Genomic DNA, 22190 nt, shown 5'->3' with positions numbered 1-22190 from the left:
CTTTTTTTCTCTTTGCTCCATGTAGGTCCCTTTCCTTCCCCGCTTCTGTCACCTACAGTTTAGTTTCCTGGATTATTGTTTCTGCCCTCGCAGTAAAGACTTGCAGAAAACATCTTTATTTCCGAGCAACATGCACATTAGCTCCTTGGGTGGGCAAGATTCTTATATTTTTGTGCATTCGCACTAATTTCATCAGGGAAACACCTCCTGCCCATGTCCCCAGGCCCTTGGGAGAGGATTATGTAGTTCTGAAATCACAGCATATAGCTTATTTGTTTCATCCAGAAAATCATTTTGTAAATTTTTTTTATTTGAAGTAATTATGTCTGTTGCAAAAGATTTTTAAAATGCACATATTACTTTAAAAAGCAATTCAGCTTTGAAAAGGTAATAGACAAGTTTGGTATAAAATTCAAAAGGTACTGTCATATGACAAAACTAAGACAGTTTAGTAACAAGCTTGATGTTCTTTGTGCAAAGGAAAACAATCCATGGATTGGGGGGAGTACTGTGCCTCACCAGCAGCGAAGCACTCTTCCCGTGGGATTTGGGGTAAGAAGGAGTTTTATAGAGCATTAGAAGCAGCAATGCCCAAACAGGGCATGATTGGCTAGGAGGCTGGGGATTTCCTCATAGGGCTAACAGGACCCGTTTTCTCGGGTAAGGTAAGCTAGCTAAAGCTGAACTGGAGGACTGGGGTCGGTGTAGGAGATAGGTTTCCATGACAGGTGTTTCCTGTAAGTGCAGGCCAGTTTAGGCTTAGATTTGTGACGTGGACCTCACCCTGCTGTGGGTCCTGATGCACCAATGAAGTTTATCAGTACAAAGCCAAAGTGGTGAAAAAGAAGTTTTCTTTCCTCTTCTTTCCTCTAGCCAGTCAGTTCCCCCAGAGGTAATCTTGGCTACCAGTTTATTTTGTCTATGAATAAGTTGTAAATATTTCCCAGTTTGTGGCTGGCTTTTCAATTTATTTGCGTGGTTTTTTTTTTGTCATGTTGATGTTTTAACATTTTTATATAGTCTATTATTTTTAGATCTAAAAATTCATTTAAAAATGCATGCAATAACCCTCACACAAATGTTCATAACAGCTTTATTTGTAATAGCTCCAAACCAGAATCATCCCAGATGTCTTTCAGCATGTGAATGTATATATACACACACATATATGCACACACACACACACCATGGAATGCTATTCAGCAATAAAAAGGAATACACCATTGATACATGCAACACCTTGGATGAATCTGTTTTACAAAATGTTATCATTGGGGATATGGCATAATAAGAAATATATATTTGCTGTCTGCCTTCCCCCCTCCCCCTTTCCTGACACACAGCTCCTAAAACCCTTGGAATCTCTGAAGCAATAAGTGTATTTCTATATGTTAATGAGATGACTATTGGCTGGAGTCTCTTGGAAAGCCCCTAAGGATGGAGGGGTTGGTTTTTGCCAGAGGAACCAACATTGTGATTAGAGAATTGGAACTTTTAGCCCCATCCCCCAACCTCCAGGGAGGGCCAAGAGGCTGGAAGTTAATGATCAGTGGCTGGTGATTTAATCAATCATACCCACATAGTGAAGCCCCCATAGAAAGCCCTAAGCCAAGCATTCAGAGAGCTTCCAGGTCACTGAACACATCAAAGTGCTGGGAGGGTGACTCGCCTGGAGAGGGCATGGAAGCTCTGAGCCCCTTTCCACATACCTTGCCCTATGCATCTCTTCAGTTTGGTTGTTCCTGAGTTGTATCCGTTTAGAATAAACCAGTAATGTAGTAAGTAAACTGTTTTCCTGAGTTCTGTGTGCCACTCTAACAAATTATCAAACCCAAGGAGGGGGTCATGGGAACCCCTGATTTATAGCTGGTTGGTCTGAAGCGCAGGAGGCCCGGACTCCAGATGGGCATCTGAAGTGGGTGCAGTTTTGTGGACCGAACCCTTAGTGTGTCTAATGTGTTGTCTAATGCTAACTCTAGGTAGATAGTGTCAGAATTGAATTGAATTGTGAACATTAAGCTGGTGTCAGAGTGTTTAGTGTGAGTAGTAAAAAGAAGAGGGGAAAAAAGAGGTTTTTTCCTTATTTAGAGGGAAACTGAACAAAGCATATAAGGGATCTCTCTGCATTATCTCTTATTACTACTGCATGTGAATCTATAATTATCTCAATAAAAATTTCAATTAAAAATCCATGCAATATAGTAGCATAGAAAGTAAAAACTAAGAGTCTCCTCTCCATAACCTAATTCCATTTTCTAGAGGGAATTTTAACACTACAACATATTCTTCCAGACATTTTCCTATACTTATACATTATATCCTACAATATATCCTTCCAGACATTTTCCTATACTTACACATTTTTCTAAATAAAAATGGGGCTGTACTATTTATCTATATAAGTAGCTTATTTTTTCACCTAAAAAGCAGACATCCTTCCATGGCATTTAAGTTTGCCAGCTACAGCAATTAAAAATATAAGATGCCCAGTGAAATTTGAATTTTGGATAAATACTGGATAATTTTTTAGTATAAATATGTCCCTATGTTGATTTTTTTTACTTCGAAACCCTAATGGCAGTATATTTATCTACTTTTTTTGAAAAATTGGTTGCATAGTATTCTAATGCGTAATATTTAGCCTTTGCCTATTGATGAGGGTACTCTTTTTGATCAGAGTGTTCATTATCATTCTTATTAATTCATAAAGTCTCTTAAATTTGTATGTACCTTAAACTTCAATTGTTCAAACTTCTCTCATGTTCAGTTCAGCAAACATTAACAGAACTACAGCTGAAAAAGCCTGAGCTTCGGATCCCTGGCTCTGCTTCTTACCGGGTAACTAAACTTCTTGAGCTTCAGTTTCCTCATCTATAAAATGGGAATAGGAATATCTGCTCTGCAGGATTAGAAATAATGTATCTACAGCCCCTAATACAGTGTCTAGCAGAGAGTGGAAACTTAAGAGATAAACCATTGTTTATTTATAGTGATGTTAAGATTCTGTGGTAGGTGCTAAGGGTAAACAGAATTAAGAAATGTATTCCTGAGGCACCTGGGTGGCACACTCAAGTAAGCGTCTGACTCTTGGTTTCACCTTGGGCCCTGACCTCAGGGTCATGAGATTGAGCCCCATGATGAGCTCCCCACTTAGTGCAAGTCGGCTTGAGATTCTGTCTCCCTCTGCCCCTACCCCCCTCTAAAATAAGTAAATAAATCTTAAAAAATAAGAAATGTATTCCGGACATTTTTTGTTTACTTTTTATTTTGATACAATTTCAAAGTTATTGGAAAGTTGCAAGAATAGAACAGAACAAGGAACTCTCACATATCTTTTACTCAGATTCACTAATTCCACATTTTGCCCTATCATCGTCACTGTCATCATCATCATTCTCTCTCCCTCTCTCTGTTTTCCGCAGAACAAGGACACTCTCTTACATAACTACAGGTTCAATGATCAAAATTAGGAAATTTAACAAATTTCCAAGGTAGTTTTCAAATTCAAATTTCTGAAGGATTTTTTTAAAGATTTATTTATTGGGGCACCTGAGTGGCTCAGTCGTTAAGCGTCTGCCTTCGGCTCAGGTCATGGTTGAGTCCCGCATCCGGCTCCTTGCTCCGCGGGAAACCTGCTTCTCCCTCTCCCACTCCCTCTGCTTGTGTTCCCTCTTTCGCTGTGTCTGTCTCTGTCAAATAAATAAATAAAATCTTTAAAAAAGAATACAAAAATAAAGATTTATTTATTTATTTTGAGAGGGAGATTGAGAATCCCAAGCAGACTCTACGCTGGGTACAGAGTCCGACATGGGGCTTTATCTTAGGACCCATGAGATCATGACCTGAGCTGAAACAAGAGCCCGACGCTTAACTGACTGAGCTACCAGGCGCCTGTGAAGTATTTTTAATAGGATTTTTTTTTTTTTTTAGAGTTATCCCCTTTTCTAGCAGGACTATGGCCAAAAACTTAATTTTGTATGGCTCCCCAATTTCTCTTGGATTGTATATAGGAATCAAGACATGGCTTATAACCTGGGCTTAGTAAGGGAAGCAGCATTGCTGTGAATGGACTGAAGACTTTGCTTCCTGTCTCCACTGATGACTTAGCCACATACAGTGCTGACATCCGAGCATCCATTCTACCACCAGAGAAGCACAGTTCTTACCCTGCCTTGCCGAGCCCAGATACTCCTATGCTGGCAGGGTGGGTCTTTCTCTGAAAGATACATCTGCTCATCCCCCTCTCCTCGTCAGCACCCCACCCAATTCTAGCCGGGCACACAAGGCCTGAGGAGGTGGGTCTCCACTTACCTGCTCTTCCTTTCTTGCCACACCCCCTGTCTCCTTGTGGCTCAACCCAACATGCCTTGCTCTGAAGAGACTTATATTTTCTTGCCTCTGGGCTTCTGCACATGTACCTTGCCCTGTCTGCAGAATGCTTTTCTTTTCTTTTTTTTCCCCCCCAAGGCCCAACTCCAATATGAAATACTTCAATCCCCTGGTCAGAAATGATTGCTCTCCTCTTTGAGCTCTAATCAGCATGGTTGTGTGCACTTGTATTTAGTACTTTTGTTTGGCCCTTTATTAGAGTTGGTTGTTTATGAATCTGAGTCTGGCTCTTCTGTCTGTGAGCTTCCTTGGGCCGAAGCCATATCTCTTTTTCTCCTTTCTCTGGCATTGCCCTGAACAGGGTCTGGGATAGGGTAGGCACTGGTGACTGATGGAAGAATGAATAGCACACATTACCCTACGTGAGAGGGTCAGGCATTTGGTTATAGAGATGATACATATAAGTGCATATTAACTGCTCAAAAAGTCATAGTGGGTCTTATTATTGCTGCTAATGGTATAATTTTTGGTAGACATGTTATATCCCAAATGGCCAGACCCACCCAGTTAGTGACTCATGAAACAGGGAGCAGCACAAACATAATCCAATCTCCTTATTATCCATATGAAGAAATAGGCCTGCAGAGGATCAGGCTCTTCTCCTTCTTCTCCTTCTCCTTCTCCTTCTCCTTCTTCTTCTTCTTTTCTTCTTCTTCTTCTTCTCCTTTCTTGTAACTGAGAAGTTTTTATTTTTATTTATTATTATTATTTTTTGGTTTGGATCCGGCACTTCTTTCAGGCCTCACAACTCAGAGCCCTGCCTCCTTGCACTGGACTGTTTTGCCTTGTGGCATAATTACTATCCTAAATTCAAACTCTTTTAAATATGTATACTCAAAATAATTTTGAAAAAGTAGACATCTAAATTTTCACATAATCCTGAATGGTCAAAGAATATAATTTTTGGATTATTGTAAATATTTCTTTAAAAAGTGGATTATTGTATACATCTTAGAATAAAGCTGTAACATCACTCCTTTAAAGTTATCCAAAGGACTGGAAATACTGGGTGATTTGATATCCACCATCAGCCATTAAAAAAAAAAATACATAAACAGGGGCACCTGGGTGGCTCAGTAGGTTAAGTGTCTGCCTTTGGCTTGGGTCATGGTTCCAGGGTCCTGGGATCGAGTCCTGCATTGGGCTTCTTGCTCAGCTGGGAGCCTGCTTCTCCCTCTGCCTGCCCTTCCCTCTGCTTATGCTCTCTCTCTGATGAATAAATAAATAAAATCTTATTTTTTAATTTTTTATTAAAGATTTTATTTATTTATTTGAGACAGAGAGAATGAGAGAGACAGAGAGCACATGAGAGGGGGGAGGGTCAGAGGGAGAAGCAGGCTCCCCGCCGAGCAGGGAGCCTGATGCGGGACTCGATCCCGGGACTCCAGGATCATGACCTGAGCTGAAGGCAGTCGCTTAACCAACTGAGCCACCCAGGCGCCCTAAATAAATAAAATCTTAAAAAAAAATACACAAACAAAAATACACAGCTTCTTTTTTTAACACTTGCTCATTTCTCCTCTTTTTTTCTCCTGATTCATATTTCCATTCCACAGAATGTTATCTTAATGTAATTTTTTCTGCTTGAAAATCTTTTATCTATAACCCTATTGTACTTCATTGCAGTAAAAAAAAGTGTATATATATATTATATATAACTATACTGCTTCATGGGTAGGTAGAGCAGAGCAGAGAATTTTTAGGGCAGCAAAACTACTCTGTATGGACTATAATAGTGGATACATGTCATTATACATTTGTCTAAACCCATAAAATGTACACACCAAGAGGGAACCCTGATGTGAACTATGGTCTTTGAGTGATAATATGTCAATGTAGGTTCATCAGTTGTAACATATGTACCACTTTGGTGATTGGGTGAGGCATATTGATAATGGGGGTGGCTATGCATGTGTGGGGGCAGAATTTTTAGGGGATATCTCTGTACCTTACCATTAAATTTGCTGTGAACCTAAAACTGCTCTACAAAAAGTAATGTCTCTTTTATTTTATTTTTTGAGGGAGAGAGAGCCTGTGAGCTGGTGGGGGAGGGGCAGAGGGAGAGAGAGAAGCCCAAGGTGGAGCCTGACTGGGGGCTCCATCTCATAACCCTGAGATCATGAGCTGAGCAGAAATCAAGAGTCCGCTGCTTAACTTGATGTAGGAAAGATGACATTAGGGTTCGAAGCCAACGGCCAAGAAAGAATTCTTTAGACGTCTTTGGTGCAAAAAGGTGGTTTTATTAAAGCCTGGGGACAGGACCCATGGGCAGGAAGAGCTGCACTGAGGTCATGAAGAGTAGCCCATTATATACTCTCAAGTTGGGAGGGGGTTAGGGATAGCATAAGTCTCTAAGGAATTTTGAAAGCAAGGTTTCCAGGACCTTGAGGGGGCTAGCTATTGTCATTTATGGCTGTCTAATAAAACCTTAGTCATGAGACCCTTCAGATGTATATCGGTGGGCCATATGCTTGGGGGTTGATTACCAACACATGTCTTGGGGGGTTTAGAGATAAAGGAAGTTTCCAAAGGAAGTTTTATACATTAAAGGAGATTTACAAGATGGTGGGGGGGGGGGGAGCGGTCAGACTAGGATTGCCTTTTGCCCTTAGCAAAATATTAACATTGAGGCAGTTGAGTCCCTAAAGGAATGTCACTCTGCCTGTTTCAATGACTTGTCAATGGGCTGTAGGTAGTAAGGAAATTTAATAATTTCTCTTCTGCCTTTGTTTCCCACATTGAACTGACTGAGACACCCAGGTGCCCCAAAAAGTAATGTCTATTTTAAAAATACATATGCAAATTTATACTTAATGTTTTCTTTCCTGTGGCCATAATTTTTTATTTTTTCTTCCAGATAGAGTTACCGTTACAATTGTAATTCATACAGAGATGAAAATCACATAATGATCAGACAGTGAACTGTATTAGAAAGACTTCCACTGTGAGGCCGGGTTGATGTTTATGGTACCTTGAGTTACCTAATGGACAATTAATTTGGCCCCTGGGGGTTTTATTCCAGGTGGCAGCACATTTTAGTAAGATTTGGCGAGAGGAGAGGTATACTTGTATTTGATGGGTGAGAGAAGGGCCACTGGGCAAGGAGAGGACAAAATGAGAACCGTGAAGATTAGCAACTGCTCTGCAGATCAATTTTAGGAAGCGGGGCGTAAGAAGGCTGAATTATGTGGAAACTTTGTACGTCCACGCCCCCTGGAGAACCTTCACATGCCCTCGGGTGAAGGCATACCCAGACAGAAGACTAAGGCCTTACGTCACCGGCCCTGGCAGCCGCAGGACCACTCTGCGGCCCCCTTCCCTGTCCAGCCCTTCCTGCAGCGGGTCCGAACGCAGCCGCGCGCCCCCGCCTCACCCAGACCGGCGCCGCGCGCGCCCCCGCAGCGCCCCGCCCCTTCCGGCCCGGGAGGTTTGATTTCCTTGGCGGGCGGAAGCGGCCGGAACCCGACGATTCCAAAGCTTCCTCGGGGCTCTGGACACTCGCTGCTTCGCTCGGGACGGCTGGCCGGCTCCAGTGTGCTTCTACCCGGCCCCGCCTCGCCCGGCCCTCCGCCCCTCAGGTTAGTGTCTCCCCCCGTAGCACCGGGGTCCGGGCTGTGCGCCGCGCGGGGCACCGGCGGCGTGAGCCCAGCTTGCTCCTGGCTCGCAGGAGACTGGAGAATTTACCCGGAGCCCCACCTTGTGAGCCCACTTCTCGGATGACATAGTCAGGCTTTCCGACCTCCGGTTTTCTCCTCTGTAAGTGAGGATAATGATCGTACCTACCTCAGGGTTATTGTGAGGGGCAGGCAAAGCGTTTGCCACTAAGTAGGCTGCGAGAGGTGTGAATTCCCATTGCACGTTATGTGTTAACCACTCCCTTTTCAGAGTCCAAATCCTTCCTCTTCCTTCACCTTCCTAAAGTAGTGGCTTAAGAGGCTCACACTAAAAGGGATATACCCAGCCTGCCAAAGCAGTGGAAGAAGCAGCACCACCAAGAAACTGGTGGGAAAAGGAGAAACTCCCAAAGGAGAGCATCCCAAGAAAGCGATCAGACTTGTAGCAGCTAGCCTGAGTAATTGTTCTTGAGCCTCACCTTTGGTATTTCTCTTTGGTAGTGGAATGGGGGAAAGTGGCGGCGGGTTTCAGAGGTACCTGGAGTTTTGCTTAGAAGCCAGTGTTCCTTAACTTTTTTGTTCATAATATGGTTTCTGTTTACTATGTTGTTTGGGAGAAATCGGAAACTCCTCTACTGCACCATCATGGGCTTCTTTCACCAGCGGATCTGACTTTCTTATGTATCTACTGTGGACCAACCAGATGGGCAGATGAGTCTCTTAACGCCTTTAGGAATGAATGCCTCTTCGTTGGTTCTCCCAGCATCCTCTGCAAAGGAGCAGGAGAGGCTGTTAATTAAATGTATCAATTACAAGGCCACCTTATAAGCTATTCTGTATTCTACTTATTTGAAATATCCTGGACGTCAGTATCTTAACCAAGCTCATAGGTGAGGTAAATGTATTACCCAGCAGGTAATAGCATAGCCCAGCTAGTACCATTAGTAAGAAATTGCCCCCAATTTGTTGCTCTTCTATAAAATTTAATGATAAATCTTCCATTAGGCACTTCCTTGTTGCCTCAGAAATTCAAGATCCCAAATGTACATGCCCACAATTCTGTTTAGTCACACTGAAAAGGACATTCAGGTATCTGATTGGGGTCTAGTTTTCTTGTTCATTATCCACAGTTGAGAGGCTGCCTTCCACATTGATCATATACCTCCTTTAAGCAGCTACAAAGTTGGGTTACTCCAGTCCCATCCTTCCTATACTCTATATTTCTAAACTCTAGAGGATAAACAGGGCACTTAAGAATATTTAGACCAGTTCTACAAAATTTAAAAACCAAGTAAACTCTGCTGCCATTATAGCAGTTTGCAATGCAAACACCAGTTTCCTTCTACAGTAGCAAAAATGACGTTCCCTGGATTCAGTAGGTATAATTGAGGCCCACATTTGTATTACCCATCCAAAAACATGGTATAATTTGAGGGGGCAGGTGGTAGATAAAGAAAAAGGAAGAAAGAGAAAGAGAAGGTGCTTGGTTTTGTCTTACATTGGCACAAGTTGACCTCTGCTAGTTGACTTGAGGCCATGACCTGGAAGTTCAAAACTCATTTGGGAGAAATCTATCAAGTTAATTGTGAATTCTTATATCTCTCATCTGGGGAAGTGAATTCCAATGTCATACAAATGGTTGTCTCCTTTTGAGTATGGCAAAGCCCAGCCCTTTGTATGGAATTTAGGCACGTGCAGTTGGCAGTTAGGAGTCTTATATTTTGTGAGGCTTTTGTCCATTTCCATCTCATGGTTCTTAAGCTTTGAAATGTCTTTTTGTGTTTCCTTTTTAGCCCCTGTGTTCTGAATACCCCAATACTGCCTTAGTTGGGCTTTGAACAGATTTATAGCCTGACATTCCCCCATTTCTAATCTCCTACTCTTTCTCTTCCTCATCAGGATCCCAAAGATTTCTTTTTCTTTTTTTCCTTTCTTTTAGAGAGAGAGTGTATGGGAGTAGTGGGGAGGAGCAGAGGGGAGAGAGAGAATCCTAAGCAGGCTCCACGCCCAGCACGGAGCCAGATGTGGGGCTAGATCCCATGGCCCTGAAATCATGACCTGATCTGAAACCAAGAGTTGGCTGCTTAACTGAGTCACCCAAGTGCCCCCCACCTTTTTAAAAAGAGATTTTACTTTTAAGTAATCTCTACACCCAGTGTGGGGCTCAAACTCAAAACCACGAGATCAAGGATTGCATGCCCCACCGACTGAGCCAGCTAGGCGCCTTAGAATCCCAAAGATTTCTTGTGTTGACTTGTACTTTTATTGCTGTTGTTGTCTGTTTTGAAATTTCTTAGTCATATGAGCCCTGTCTTTTTGGGGTGTGGTTCCACTTCATTCCCACCTTTGCCCCACTGACAAATACTCTTTAAAAGATTTCTGAATTAGTACTGCTGTTAAGGATATTTTTAATCCTATGCCTCAGGCATCACCTCTGTGATGTCTCCTTCCCTGGAGTAACTTTTGCCACACAGCGGAAGCAGAATATTTTATATCCCAGCTTTCCGTGACCTGACTTTGCTTCTTCCATTGCCTTACCCCATTCATGCAGGTTCAGCTAGATTAAAAGTTTAACCTAATTAAATTGGTCCAAGGCCATCTCTTCCTAGGAAATAGCTACTGTTTATTGGATCACAATGTCTTTTGTCCATGATCTTTTATCTTTCTTGCTATAATACCTTTGGGGTTGAGATTAAAACGTTTAGTTTTTTTTTTTTAAGGCTGATATTTTCCTTGAGTTTTAATTTTCCTTCCAAAGCTTCTGTTCTAGTGTTCTGTTCACCGACCAAATTTTTATTTATTTATTTATTTATTTATTTATTATTTATTTATTTATTTTTTAAAGGTTTTTTTAAAAAATTTATTTGACAGAGAGAAAGACAGCGAGAGAGGGAACACAAGCAGGGGGAGTGGGAGAGGGAGAAGCAGGCTTCCCGCAGAGCGGGGAGCCTGATGCGGGGCTCGATCCCAGGACTGTGGGATCATGACCTGAGCCGAAGGCAGACGCTTAACGACTGAGCCACCCAGGCGCCCCATCACCGACCAAATTTTTGAAGGCTTTTTACTTGCTGACAGTAATTTATCTTTTATCTCTAAGTAAAATGATTCATTGAATCAGAGTGCTTTAGGCATTTTAAAAGGAGATTTAAAAGGATATTTGAAAAAATATCTTGCAGCTCTTGGGCTTTTGATTATTTCATTGTTTTTTCTCTACCTCAATTTAAGAAGGTGTCCCATCCTCACTGTAGTAAGGATCTCCCCTTTTACCCTGTTTTTATTTGTTTGTTTGTTTTTTAAATAAACTCACCACACTCCTGAGGTAGAACTCGCATTCTAGATCTTCCAAAGTCATGACCATTTTTAAGGCTTAGTAACATGCTGGCCACTCAGCTTTGGATGAGAGAGGATGAGGAACAGAGAACATGAAGGTAGTGAACATAGTGCTGGCCACTCATCAATCCCAAGCCTTTGGCGGGCTTGCTAGAGCTCTGCCTGTTGGTGAAGGAAGACTATCTGGCCCTCGAAATGAGCATTAACACCAGATTTCCACTACTGAGAGACAGCAATCAAGATGGATAAGCTTTGCCCTTTCCAGGTGGAACTTAACTTCCCAAGTCCGAGTTGGATATGCATGTACTCACTTAATTTTTTGAGATGTTAGAGAGAATGGGGTCTGAGGATCCAGAACCCTGCTGCAGGTGACCAAGGAAGATTTGTGCACAGGGGTCAGGCCAGGCAAAGGAGGATTTCGTTACTAGGTGGGTATTGGCCTCAAACCCCTTTGTGAACTCTAGAGTCCTGGGGTGCTGTGCTGGATTATATGGGAGATTCTTTGTGTCTGACTCAGTGACCACTTCCCTGGGCTTCCTGATTCCTGCTTGGCTTTCTAAGGGGTGTTGGGACATCTCTTCCCACGGTTGAAATCCGTAGCCCTGTCCTTCCACACCAGCCTCTGAGCAGGAGAGCCCCTTAGAGAAGCCATTTCTGTATAGGTTCAGAGGTCTTTCACCCCATGTCTACCCATAAAGAAATCTCCACTTTGCAGTACTGAGACTCATGTCCTAGGACTTGACCTATATATGAACACTTTTAGAAAATTTTAGAAATCTACTTCCTAGAAACTTTCTTTTACTCATTTTACTTTTTTCTTCCTTTTTGGCTTCCATGAAACTATATTCTTCTAATTCTTACTTTTCTTTTTCCTTTCTGCCTTTTCCCACTCTTAGCTATGGGCCTGGTATGGGTAAGATCTTAGCAGTCTACATTTTAAAGATTTGTCTTTCACTTTTAAGTCTTTACACTAACTGTAATTGATTTTGTGTGTGGTATGAGAGATCCAGTATTCTTTTTTTCCATGTGGCTAACCAGTTGTCCCGGCTCCAAATCTGCATTTCCATTTGTTGGTACCCCTAAAAGCAGTTTCAGTTCAGTACATGTAGATCTTTTTTTCTATTTTTTTTTTTAACCCCTGGGATCTTTGCACTTAAATTCCTTCTTTTTAGAATACTTTTTCTCTCCTTTTTGGGCTCCCAACTCCTGTTGAGGCCTACTGACCAAAGACCACTAAACACATCTGGAGTAAAAACATTAGGAAGCTTACCTGATTTTTGTGTTTTTTTTTTTTTTTTTCATAGATTTATTGATATATATTAGCTTACCTGATTTTTGAAAACACAAACTAAACAAAACAAAAACATTAGGTTTTCTTAGCTTGCTGCAGCAAGAGAAGCCATACTCCCTAGGAACCGAAAAGGGGCTTATAGGATTTGAACTGTGCTGGTGATTTTAAGAAAGGATTAGAGAAGCAAGGACCAGTTTTAGAATGGATATTGTCAAAGAGCTGTGGCATTTCAGCAGGTGGGTATCTTAAGGAAGCAGGAGGTGGGAGGACAGCATTGGTCAGAAAACACCAGTCAGTCTAAGAAAGGATCATTATCATTTTGATTTTTATTACTATTTTTTAAAGATTTTATTTATTTATTTATTTATTTAAAGATTTTATTTATTTATTCATTAGAGACAGAGAGAGAGAGGCAGAAGGAGAAGCAGGCTCCCAAGGAGCAGGGAGCCCAATGCGGGACTCGATCCCAGGACCCTGAGATCATGATCTGAGCCGAAGGCAGACGCTTAACCATCTGAGCCACCCAGGCGCTCTTATTTATTTATTTGACAGAGAGAGAGAGGGACAGCAAGAGAGGGAACACAAGAGGGGGAGTGGGAGAGGGGCTCATGACCTGAGTTGAAGGCAGATGCTTAACCACCTGAGCCACCCAGGCGCCCCAGGATCATTATCATTTTAACAGTCCCTTCAATTTGATTACCTGAGGGCTGATTTTCTTTTTCTCACTTTTCATCCTTTGAATTGGCTCTTGGCTTAAATACTTCTCAGCAACCCATTCTGACCACTATTGCCTATTTCTTTCTCAGTATTTATGACAACTTTTATTTTTTATTTTTATTTTTATTTTTTTTAAAGATTTTATTTATTTATTTGAGAGAGAGAATGAGAGAGAGAGAGGGCATGAGAGGGGGGAGGGTCAGAGGGAGAAACAGACTCCTCGCTGAGCAAGGAGCCCGATGCGGGACTCGATCCCGGGACTCCAGGATCATGACCTGAGCCGAAGGCAGTCGCTTAACCAACTGAGCCACCCAGGCGCCCCTTATGACAACTTTTAATTATTTCTTATCTATTTGCTTTTTGTCTTCTCTGCTGGAATGCAAGATTCATGAGGGCAGGGACCACATCTCTTTTCTTCTCCATTACAGAGTTAGTGTAAAACACAGGTCTGATACAGCATAGGTGCTCAGTAAGCACATCTGTAGGGTAAATGAAAAAAAGAAAATTCAGGGTTGACAGTCTGATTGCACTAGCCCTTCTGCCTGATACACTGCTAATCTCTAGTTAAAGTCAACTAACAGCATATCCTCCACAAATGACACAAAGTGGTATGAGTGTGACCTTAGGTATTCATGTACACAATAGGGCCCTACTCATCTCCATGATTTTTTTGTAATTCTACTTAATTTTAAAACAGAAAAAATCAAATAATAACTACCTAAGACTTTTTTTTTACAGCTAATTTATATATACTTTTTTTTTTTTTAATTTTATTTATTTGTTTGACAGAGAGAGAGATAGCGAGAGAGGGAACACAAGCAGGGGGAGTGGGAGAGGGAGAAGCAGGCTTCCCACCGAGCAAGGAGCCCGATGGGGGACTCGATCCCAGGACCCCGAGATCATGACCTGAACCAAAACCAACAGTCAGATGCTTAACCGACTGAGCCACCCGGGCACCCCTCTTATGATTTTCTTAATAACATTTTCTTTTCTCTAATTTGCCTTATTGTAAGAATTTAGTATATAATACATATGACATACAGCATATGTGTTAATTGACTGTTTATGCTATTGATAAGGCTTCCTGTCAACAGTAGGCTATTAGTAGTTAAGTTTTGGGGGAGTCAAAAGTTATATGTGGATTTTTGACTGTGCAAGGAAGTCCTTGCCCTTAACCCCTGTATTGTTCGAGGACCAACTGTATATGTAACATATGTAAATTGTGGAGCATAGTAATAACATATGTGTCTATCTCATTATATGTTTCTTAAAATTGTTTATCATTGGAATCTTAATTTGCACTTCCCCGATGACTAATAAAACTGAACGTTTTTTCATGTTTTTATTGGTCATTTGTGTTTTTTTATGATATGCCTTTTTATTTTATTTGCTTTTTTCTTTTGGGTTGTCTTTTTCTATATTGTATATAGTATATTCTGGATAAAAATCCATTGTTTATAAGTGTTAACAAATATTTTCTCACATTTATGGCTTTCTTTTTTTAAAGGATATCTTTAGATATGCAAAAGTTCTGAATTTTAGGGGCGCCTGGGTGGCTCAGTCGTTAAGCGTCTGCCTTTGGCTCAGGTCATGATCCCGGGGTTCTGGGATCGAGCCCCACATCGGGCTCCCTGCTCAGTGGGAAGTCTGCTTCTCCCTCTCCCACTCCCCCGCTTGTGTTCCCTCTCTCACTGTGTCTCTCTCTGTCAAATAAATAAAATCTTAAAAAAATTTTTTTTTTTAAAGTTTATCTTTCATATATAAGTCTTTCCTTGATCTGAATTTGATTTTTATATATGGTATGAGATAGAAGCCAGTTGTTGTGTTTTTTTTTTTTCTTAACCATATAGCTAATCAGTTTTTCTGGTATCATTTATATGCCTATGATGTATTTATATGTGCACTTACAAGAGTGGAGGAGATAATCTCATAGTAGTTCCTTTTTTGATCATGTACTATTTCTATCTTGCAGGTTCTTTTTGTAATATTGTATAAACCTCCAGGAGGACTATGAAAGATTATGATGAACTTCTCAAATACTATGAATTATATGAAACTATTGGGACAGGTAATTGTTATTTTTTTCCCTGGAGGCAGAGGACAGATCAACTCTTTGAGAATTTAGTGCATTTGGGCAGTCATGGGCTTTTCAGTTTAATTTTAAAATTCTTAAATCTACTTTAGAAAGAAAAAGTAGAGCAAGAGAGAGGAGAGTAGTAGGAGAGACCTTGTGGGTCCTTTTATTTAGAATAAAGGTCACTGGAGAGTTTTGAGCCAAGGAGTGATCTATCTGACCTTTGTTTTTTTTTTTCTTCTTCTTTTTTTTTTAAGATTTTATTTATTTATTTGAGAGAGAGAGAGAGAGCGCGCGCGCGCGCATGTGTGCACCAGTGGGGGAAGGGAGGGAGAGGAGAAGCAGGCTCCCTGCTAAGCAGGATCATGAGCCGAGCTGAAGGCAGATGCTTTTTTTTTTTTTTTTTAATATTTTATTACTTATTTTGACAGAGAGAGACAGCAAGAGAGGGAATACAAGCAGGGGGAGTGGGAGAGGGAGAAGCAGGCTTCCCGCTGAGCAGAGAGCCCGATGTGGGGCTCGATCCTAGGACCCTGGGACCATGACCTGAGCCGAAGGCAGACGCTTAACGCTTAAAACGACTGAGCCACCCAGGCACCCCTGAAGGCAGATGCTTAATAGACTGAGCCACCCAGGTGCCCCCTGACCTTTGTTTTTAAGGGTCACTCTGGCTGCTTGGCTGTGAAAAGTTTGGGCTGGGAAAGGCAGGGGCAGAAGCAGAGAGGTGTTAGTTTATTGCAATAATTCAGGTGAGTGTTGCTGGAGATGATGGGGACTTGAATGAGGGTGATAGCAGTGACGGTAGTGAAAGGGTGGGATTCTTTACACTGTGTGTGTGTGTGTGTATGGGTATTTTAATTTATTGGGGTGCAACACAATAAAATATACAAAATATACTAGTCTTGGTGGAGTTTTATGTACACATCCACCTACATGTTCCCTGTTCAGATTAAGACAGAAAGTTTCCAGTCAGTACCTGCCTCTTTTCCCCCAAGGTAACACTAATGTGTTTTGAAGACCGAGCCAATGGGATTTGTTGATGGGTTGGATACGGAGTGTGTGACAAAAGAGAAGGGCTAAGGATGGCTCCCGGGTTTTTGGAAAATGTTGAGTTACCATTAACTGAGATGGGGAAGACCATAAGAGGGACCACCAGGAGCTTCTTTTTAGAAATGTTACGTTGGCAATTTCTCTCTCTCTCTTTTTTTTTTTTTTAAGATTTTATTTATTTATTTGACAGAGAGAGCACAAACGGGGAGTTGGCAGGCGGAGGCAGAGGGAGAAGCAGGCTCCTCTTTGAGCAGGGAGCCTGATGTGGGACTTGATCCCAGGACCCTGGGATCATGACCTGAACTGAAGGCAGTCGCTTAGCCAAATGAGTCACCCAGTGGCCTTTTTTTTTTTAAAGATTTTATTTATTTATTTGAGAGAGAAAGTGCACAAGCAGCGGGAGAGGGGTTGAGGGAGAGGGAGAAGCAGGCTCCCTGCTAAGCAGGGAGCCTGATGCGGGGCTCCATGCCAGGACCCTGGGATCATGACCTGAGCTGAAGGCAGATGCTTAACCGACTGAGCCACCCAGGTGCCCCAAGTTGGCAATTTCTTTTAGATACTGATGTACAGACATTTATCCAGCTTTTGATCCAGTTTTGAAACATAATATCCTGCTTTTGATCCAGTTTTAAAACTGAGCGGATGTTTCCTGTTGTCTTTTTTTCTCAGCAACTTTATATTGTGTTCTATTAGTGTTAATTATAAAACGAATTTAATTGCAATGTTAATTGTAAAGCAAATTTCTAAGCAGCAAATTCTGTTTTCCTATTTTCTTCAACCCAAAGTTAAAGATGCTATCATGGTAAAAAACAATCTTCAGTAGGCATTGGATGAGGAGAGGTTAGGGTCATGGCTAACACTTTGGAAGCAACAGGAAGAAAGGGCCACAAATTTCCAGGAAAATCTGGATTGATAGAGCCTTTTAAAAGCATATGGAGGGGTGCCTGGCTGGCTCAGTTGGAGTGTGCAACTCTTGATCTTGGGGTTGTGAGTTTGAGCCCCTCATTGGTTATAGAGGTTACTTAAAAATAAAATGTTAAAAGACAGAAAATAAAAGCATGTGGAAAGGTATTTGTGCCTGAGTCCTCTGGTTGCTCTGATGATGATTTTAGGTTACTCTTGCTTATCTCTTTATAATACGTTTTCCTATACTTAGGTGGCTTTGCAAAGGTCAAACTTGCCTGCCATATCCTCACCGGAGAAATGGTAGCTATAAAAATCATGGATAAAAATGCACTAGGGGTAAGTGTAAGATTATTTAAAAGATATTTATAGATCAGTTTTGTAAATTAAAACCTGAATTTGCTCAAATGTTACTACTTTTATGAGAATCATCTTTCTGTAGCTTTTCTTTTTTTGTCTTTTTTAAAAATTGCCAGTTATGTATAAAGTAATCTGGGGGAAGGGCAATTTAATTTTCGGTAGGATCCATTTTCCTGCAGTTGTTTCATAGTCATACATGTGTTTCTGGATATTAATATCTCCCCATGACACCCGTACTAAACGTTGATCTCTTTTTACTATTGATAGGTCTTGTCCTAGAATTTTATTCAAGGTGACCTTAGAAGTTATCTCATGAAATCCTTTTTGTAATCAGCCTTTTTCTCTTCTACATGGATGCTTCCAGGATTGAGCTGCTCATTACCTCCAAAAGCAGCCCGTTCAATCAGTATGTGGTCTGGGTTTTAATGTACCTAAAGTACCTAAAGTTTTTTGTTTTTGTATTAAGGGAAGACGTGTCTCTTTTGATGGTCTTTTTGGGCCTGTTATACCCTTTCTAGTGTTTCAAGTCACCTGAGTGGTCTTTTGTTTCTAATTCTTTTACCATCCCTCATATGGTTTGATATCTTTGTTTTTCTTTGTTCTGGTCTCCTTCTGTTGGGAATTCACTAGTCTCGTAGTATGGATCTGTGGCCGTTTCTTTTTTTGACATGAATTAGAAAACATTAAAAAATCTTTTTTTTCTCTAACCAAAAATCTCTGAGTGTTAAAATGTTTTTTCTTGTGGATTAAGTTAGCATTATAATTATTAGTATTGTACAACTGAGTAAAACAGCACAAACATTTTATAAATGTTGATAATTATCAAACATAAAAAATAACAATTTACTGAAAATACATTTTAAAATTAGTCACATTGAACTTCTTTTGGTCTCCCTTGTTGAAATGAGACAGAATTTAACATTAATTATTACCTTATTTATTTTTATTTATTTTTCTTATTTTTTATTTTTAAGGATATAAGTGCTGATTAACATACGTAAGTAAGTCAGAGGGAACGTGAGGAATTTTATTATAGCAGTGTCACTCAATTCTTTGAACTCCTTCCAAGATAAATGCCAGAATCACACAGCGACCTAATCAGAACCTATTTTTAATAATCTATCAACCAACAATTCAGGTTCTCCTTCAGTATTTTTGTTTTTCATTGTTCAATATTGTATAAATAAATTGGATAATAAAAAGGCATTAAAAACCATTTTTCCTGAGCATTTAAAGCAGATTACAAATCTGATTAATTCCCTTAAGCAATTTAAACTTCAATTATAACTTTAGTGTGCCTTATTCATGTGAACACTACAAATGCTTTAATAGCAAACAGAATGTGAACGGTTTGTTACAAAATGTGTTACCACACTGATACTCAAAACTTATTCTAAAGCATCAATATAATGATGTTAATTCATTATTCCTAAACTTGTTTTGTATTTTTTGTTGTTCTTATGCTTATTTTAATTGCTTCCTAGGACTTTAATAATGTTTTTATTACTCCCAGGGTTTTAGTCATCAGACTCCCACTCCTCCCAAAAAAGAAAAAAAGATTGTCATTTTGAAATAGTCAGAGTTACAATTGATCCTGGTCAAGACCTGACATCTGTGGGATGCCTGAGTGGCTCAGTCGTTAAGCATCTGCCTTCAGCTCAGGTCATGATCCCAGGGTCCTGGGATCGAGCCCTGCATCGGGCTCCCTGCTCAGCGGGAAGCCTGCTTCTCCCTCTCCCACTCCCCCTGCTTGTGTTCCCTCTCTTGCTGTCTCTCTCTCTGTCAAATAAATAAATAAAATCTTTAAAAAAAAAAAAAGACCTGACATCTGTATGGTCCTACAAAATTGGATGTTAAGCCACTGATCATTAGAATGAGCCTCTTTTTATAATAAAGTTTTACTTGTTATTTCATGGATATCTAGATTTCTGTCTTTAATATGGACTTGGAAATTTTTTCAGCTTGGCTCTTCCTCCTTTGCAACTAACTTTTTGTTTTGAAAATTTTTAAGCCCATAGAAAAGGTGGAAGATTGAGACAGTGAAGACCTGCGTGTCTTTCACCTACATCACCAGTTTTTAGCTCAGCATGCTTCTTAAGGGATGCTGCTAAGACCGAAAATGGTAGTGCAGGCATGTCTCTGTTATTTTCCTTGTTTGGAATGCTAACCTTCTAAGGGAGTCTGAGACTCTTGATTTTTCTGGCCGTTGTACTATTGACCCATATCAAACTAGTCTTTCATAAAACCCTCAAGGTTTTTGGGTGTGTGTGTGTATGTGTACATACAAATAATTTTTGTTATATTTTTCTATGCTTTGAACAGTTTGAGGCTGTTGGTTGTTTTTGCTACTCAGTATTAAAGCTGTTGATATTAATGCTTGGTGTACTTCCCAAATAGGTTTATTGCTCATGTAATGTGTTTTGTCACAGAGTGATTTGCCCCGGGTCAAAACAGAGATTGAGGCCTTGAAGAACCTGAGACATCAGCATATATGTCAACTCTACCATGTGCTAGAGACAGCCAACAAAATATTCATGGTTCTTGAGGTTAGTAGTATGGTCTAGAGATCTAAAGGTATTTGATCACTGTCTTAGTCTGTTTGGGCTGCTATAACAGATATCACAGACTGGGTAGTTTTTTTCTCACAGTTCTGGAGCCTGGGAATTCCAAGATCAGGGTGCTGGCATGATCACGTGATGGCCCTCTCCCTGATTCATAGCTCGTGCCTTCTTGCTGTGTCTTTACCAGTAGAGGGGCCAAGGGATCTCTCTGGAATCTCATAAGAGAATTAATTCCACTCATGAGGGCTCCACCCTCATGTCCTAATCACTTTCCAAAGGCTCTACCTCCTAGAACCATCATCTTTTGGGGGTTAGGATTTTGACATATCAATTTTGGAGGGAAATCAAATATTCACACCGTTTCCATTCACTTTATCAATAGTTAAGGGAAAACTATGTTTCACCTAAAAGATTAAAATAAATGTTAAGCAGCTTACCTGTTTGAGTTCTGTCTATAACTATTTAATTTTTTTAAAGATTTTAAAAATTTATGAGAGAGAGTGAGCGAGAGAGAGCACAAGCAGAGTGAAGGGCAGAGGGAGAAGCAGACTCCCTGCTGAGTAGGGAGCCCAACATGGGACTCTATCCCAGGACCCTGGGATCATGACCTGAGCCGAAGGCAGACGCTTAACCAACTGAGCCACCCAGGCACCGTCTGTAACAATTTAGATTAAGTAGACATATATAATAAGTTGGAGATTCATTGTAAATGCCCACTTTCCAATATACTCCTAACGGAGTTAGGATTAATGAACAGAATATGTTAGAATTTGTTCCTAGAGGGAAGGATCCATTTCAGTTTTATATGGCATATTAGTCTAGGCTGCCATAGCAAACCACCACAAAGTTGGTGGTCTAAAATGACAGAAATTTGGGCGCCTGGGTGGCTCAGCTGGTTAAGCGGCTGCCTTCGGCTCAGGTCATGATCCCAGGGTCCTGGGATTGAGCCCCTCATCAGGCTCCCTGCTCAGCAGGGAGCCTGCTTCTCCCTCTCCCTCTGCCTGTCTCTCTGCCTACTTGTTCTCTCTCTCTCTCTGTCAGATAAATAAATAAAATCTTTAAAAAAAATAAAAATAAAATGACAGAAATTTATTGTCTCACAGTTCTAGAAGCTAGGAGTCTGAAATCAAGGTGTGGGAAAGGTTGGTTTCTTCTGGAGAATCTGTTCTGTGCTTCTTACCTAGTTTCTGATGGTTACTGACAATCTCTGGCATTTCTTACCTTGTACCACTCCAATCTCTGCCTTTGTCTCTAAATCGCATTTTCTTATCTGTGTGTCTGTGTCTTTGTCCAAAGTTCCCTCTTCATGTAACAACACAGTCATTGGATTAGGGTTCACCCTGACCCAGTATGACTTCGTTTGGACTTGATTACATCTACAAAGACCTAAATAAGGTCATCTTCATTGGTACCAGATGTTAGGACTTGCACATATCTTTTTGGGGGACATAGTTCAACTCACAACCTATAGGTAGTTTTTAACACACATGTTATATGAATCAGAATCTTTGAAGTTTCAACTGCCCCTTTGGGGCCTGAAATGTAAAGTCTTTAGAACTTCCATCATTTATCTCATTTCATTTTCTTTAGTCTCAGCCAAATAATTTATAACTACATATCATTTTCATAGATTAGCTGCATTTCAAAAGCACATGTTAAAATTCGTAATGTTGGGGCACCTGGGTGGCTCGGTTGGTTAAGCAGCCGACTCTTGATTTCCGCTCAGGTCATGATCTTGGGGTCCTGGGATTGAGCCCTGCGTCAGGCTCTGTGTTCAGCAGGGAGTCTGCTTGAGGATTCTCTCTCTCTCCCTCTGCCCCTCCCTCTGCTTGCATGCTCTCTCTCTCTCAAAAAATAAAAAAATAAATAAATTAAAAAGATGAGAATGGGGGGCGCCTGGT

The 22190-nt window shown here is 40.8% G+C and overlaps 1 protein-coding gene across 1 annotated transcript in view; it reads left to right on the top strand.

Moving 5' to 3' along the window:
• The first annotated feature begins 7884 nt into the window (after positions 1–7884).
• MELK (maternal embryonic leucine zipper kinase) overlaps positions 7885–22190 on the top strand; it is an 87134-nt gene continuing 72828 nt past the window's right edge. The window contains exons 1-4 of the mRNA XM_035016299.1: positions 7885–7967; positions 15314–15409; positions 17622–17707; positions 20158–20274. Of these exons, the coding sequence (XP_034872190.1) occupies positions 15352–15409; positions 17622–17707; positions 20158–20274 (261 nt within the window). The 5' untranslated portion in view covers positions 7885–7967; positions 15314–15351. The remainder of the gene's footprint in view (positions 7968–15313; positions 15410–17621; positions 17708–20157; positions 20275–22190) is intronic.

This window comes from Mirounga leonina, unplaced genomic scaffold, assembly GCF_011800145.1.
Source record: "Mirounga leonina isolate KUSES-001 unplaced genomic scaffold, KU_Mleo_1.0 Mir_170, whole genome shotgun sequence".
Lineage (NCBI taxonomy): Eukaryota > Metazoa > Chordata > Mammalia > Carnivora > Phocidae > Mirounga > Mirounga leonina.
Note: the sequence above shows the minus strand (reverse complement) of the source record. Positions and strands in the feature narration are given on the sequence as shown.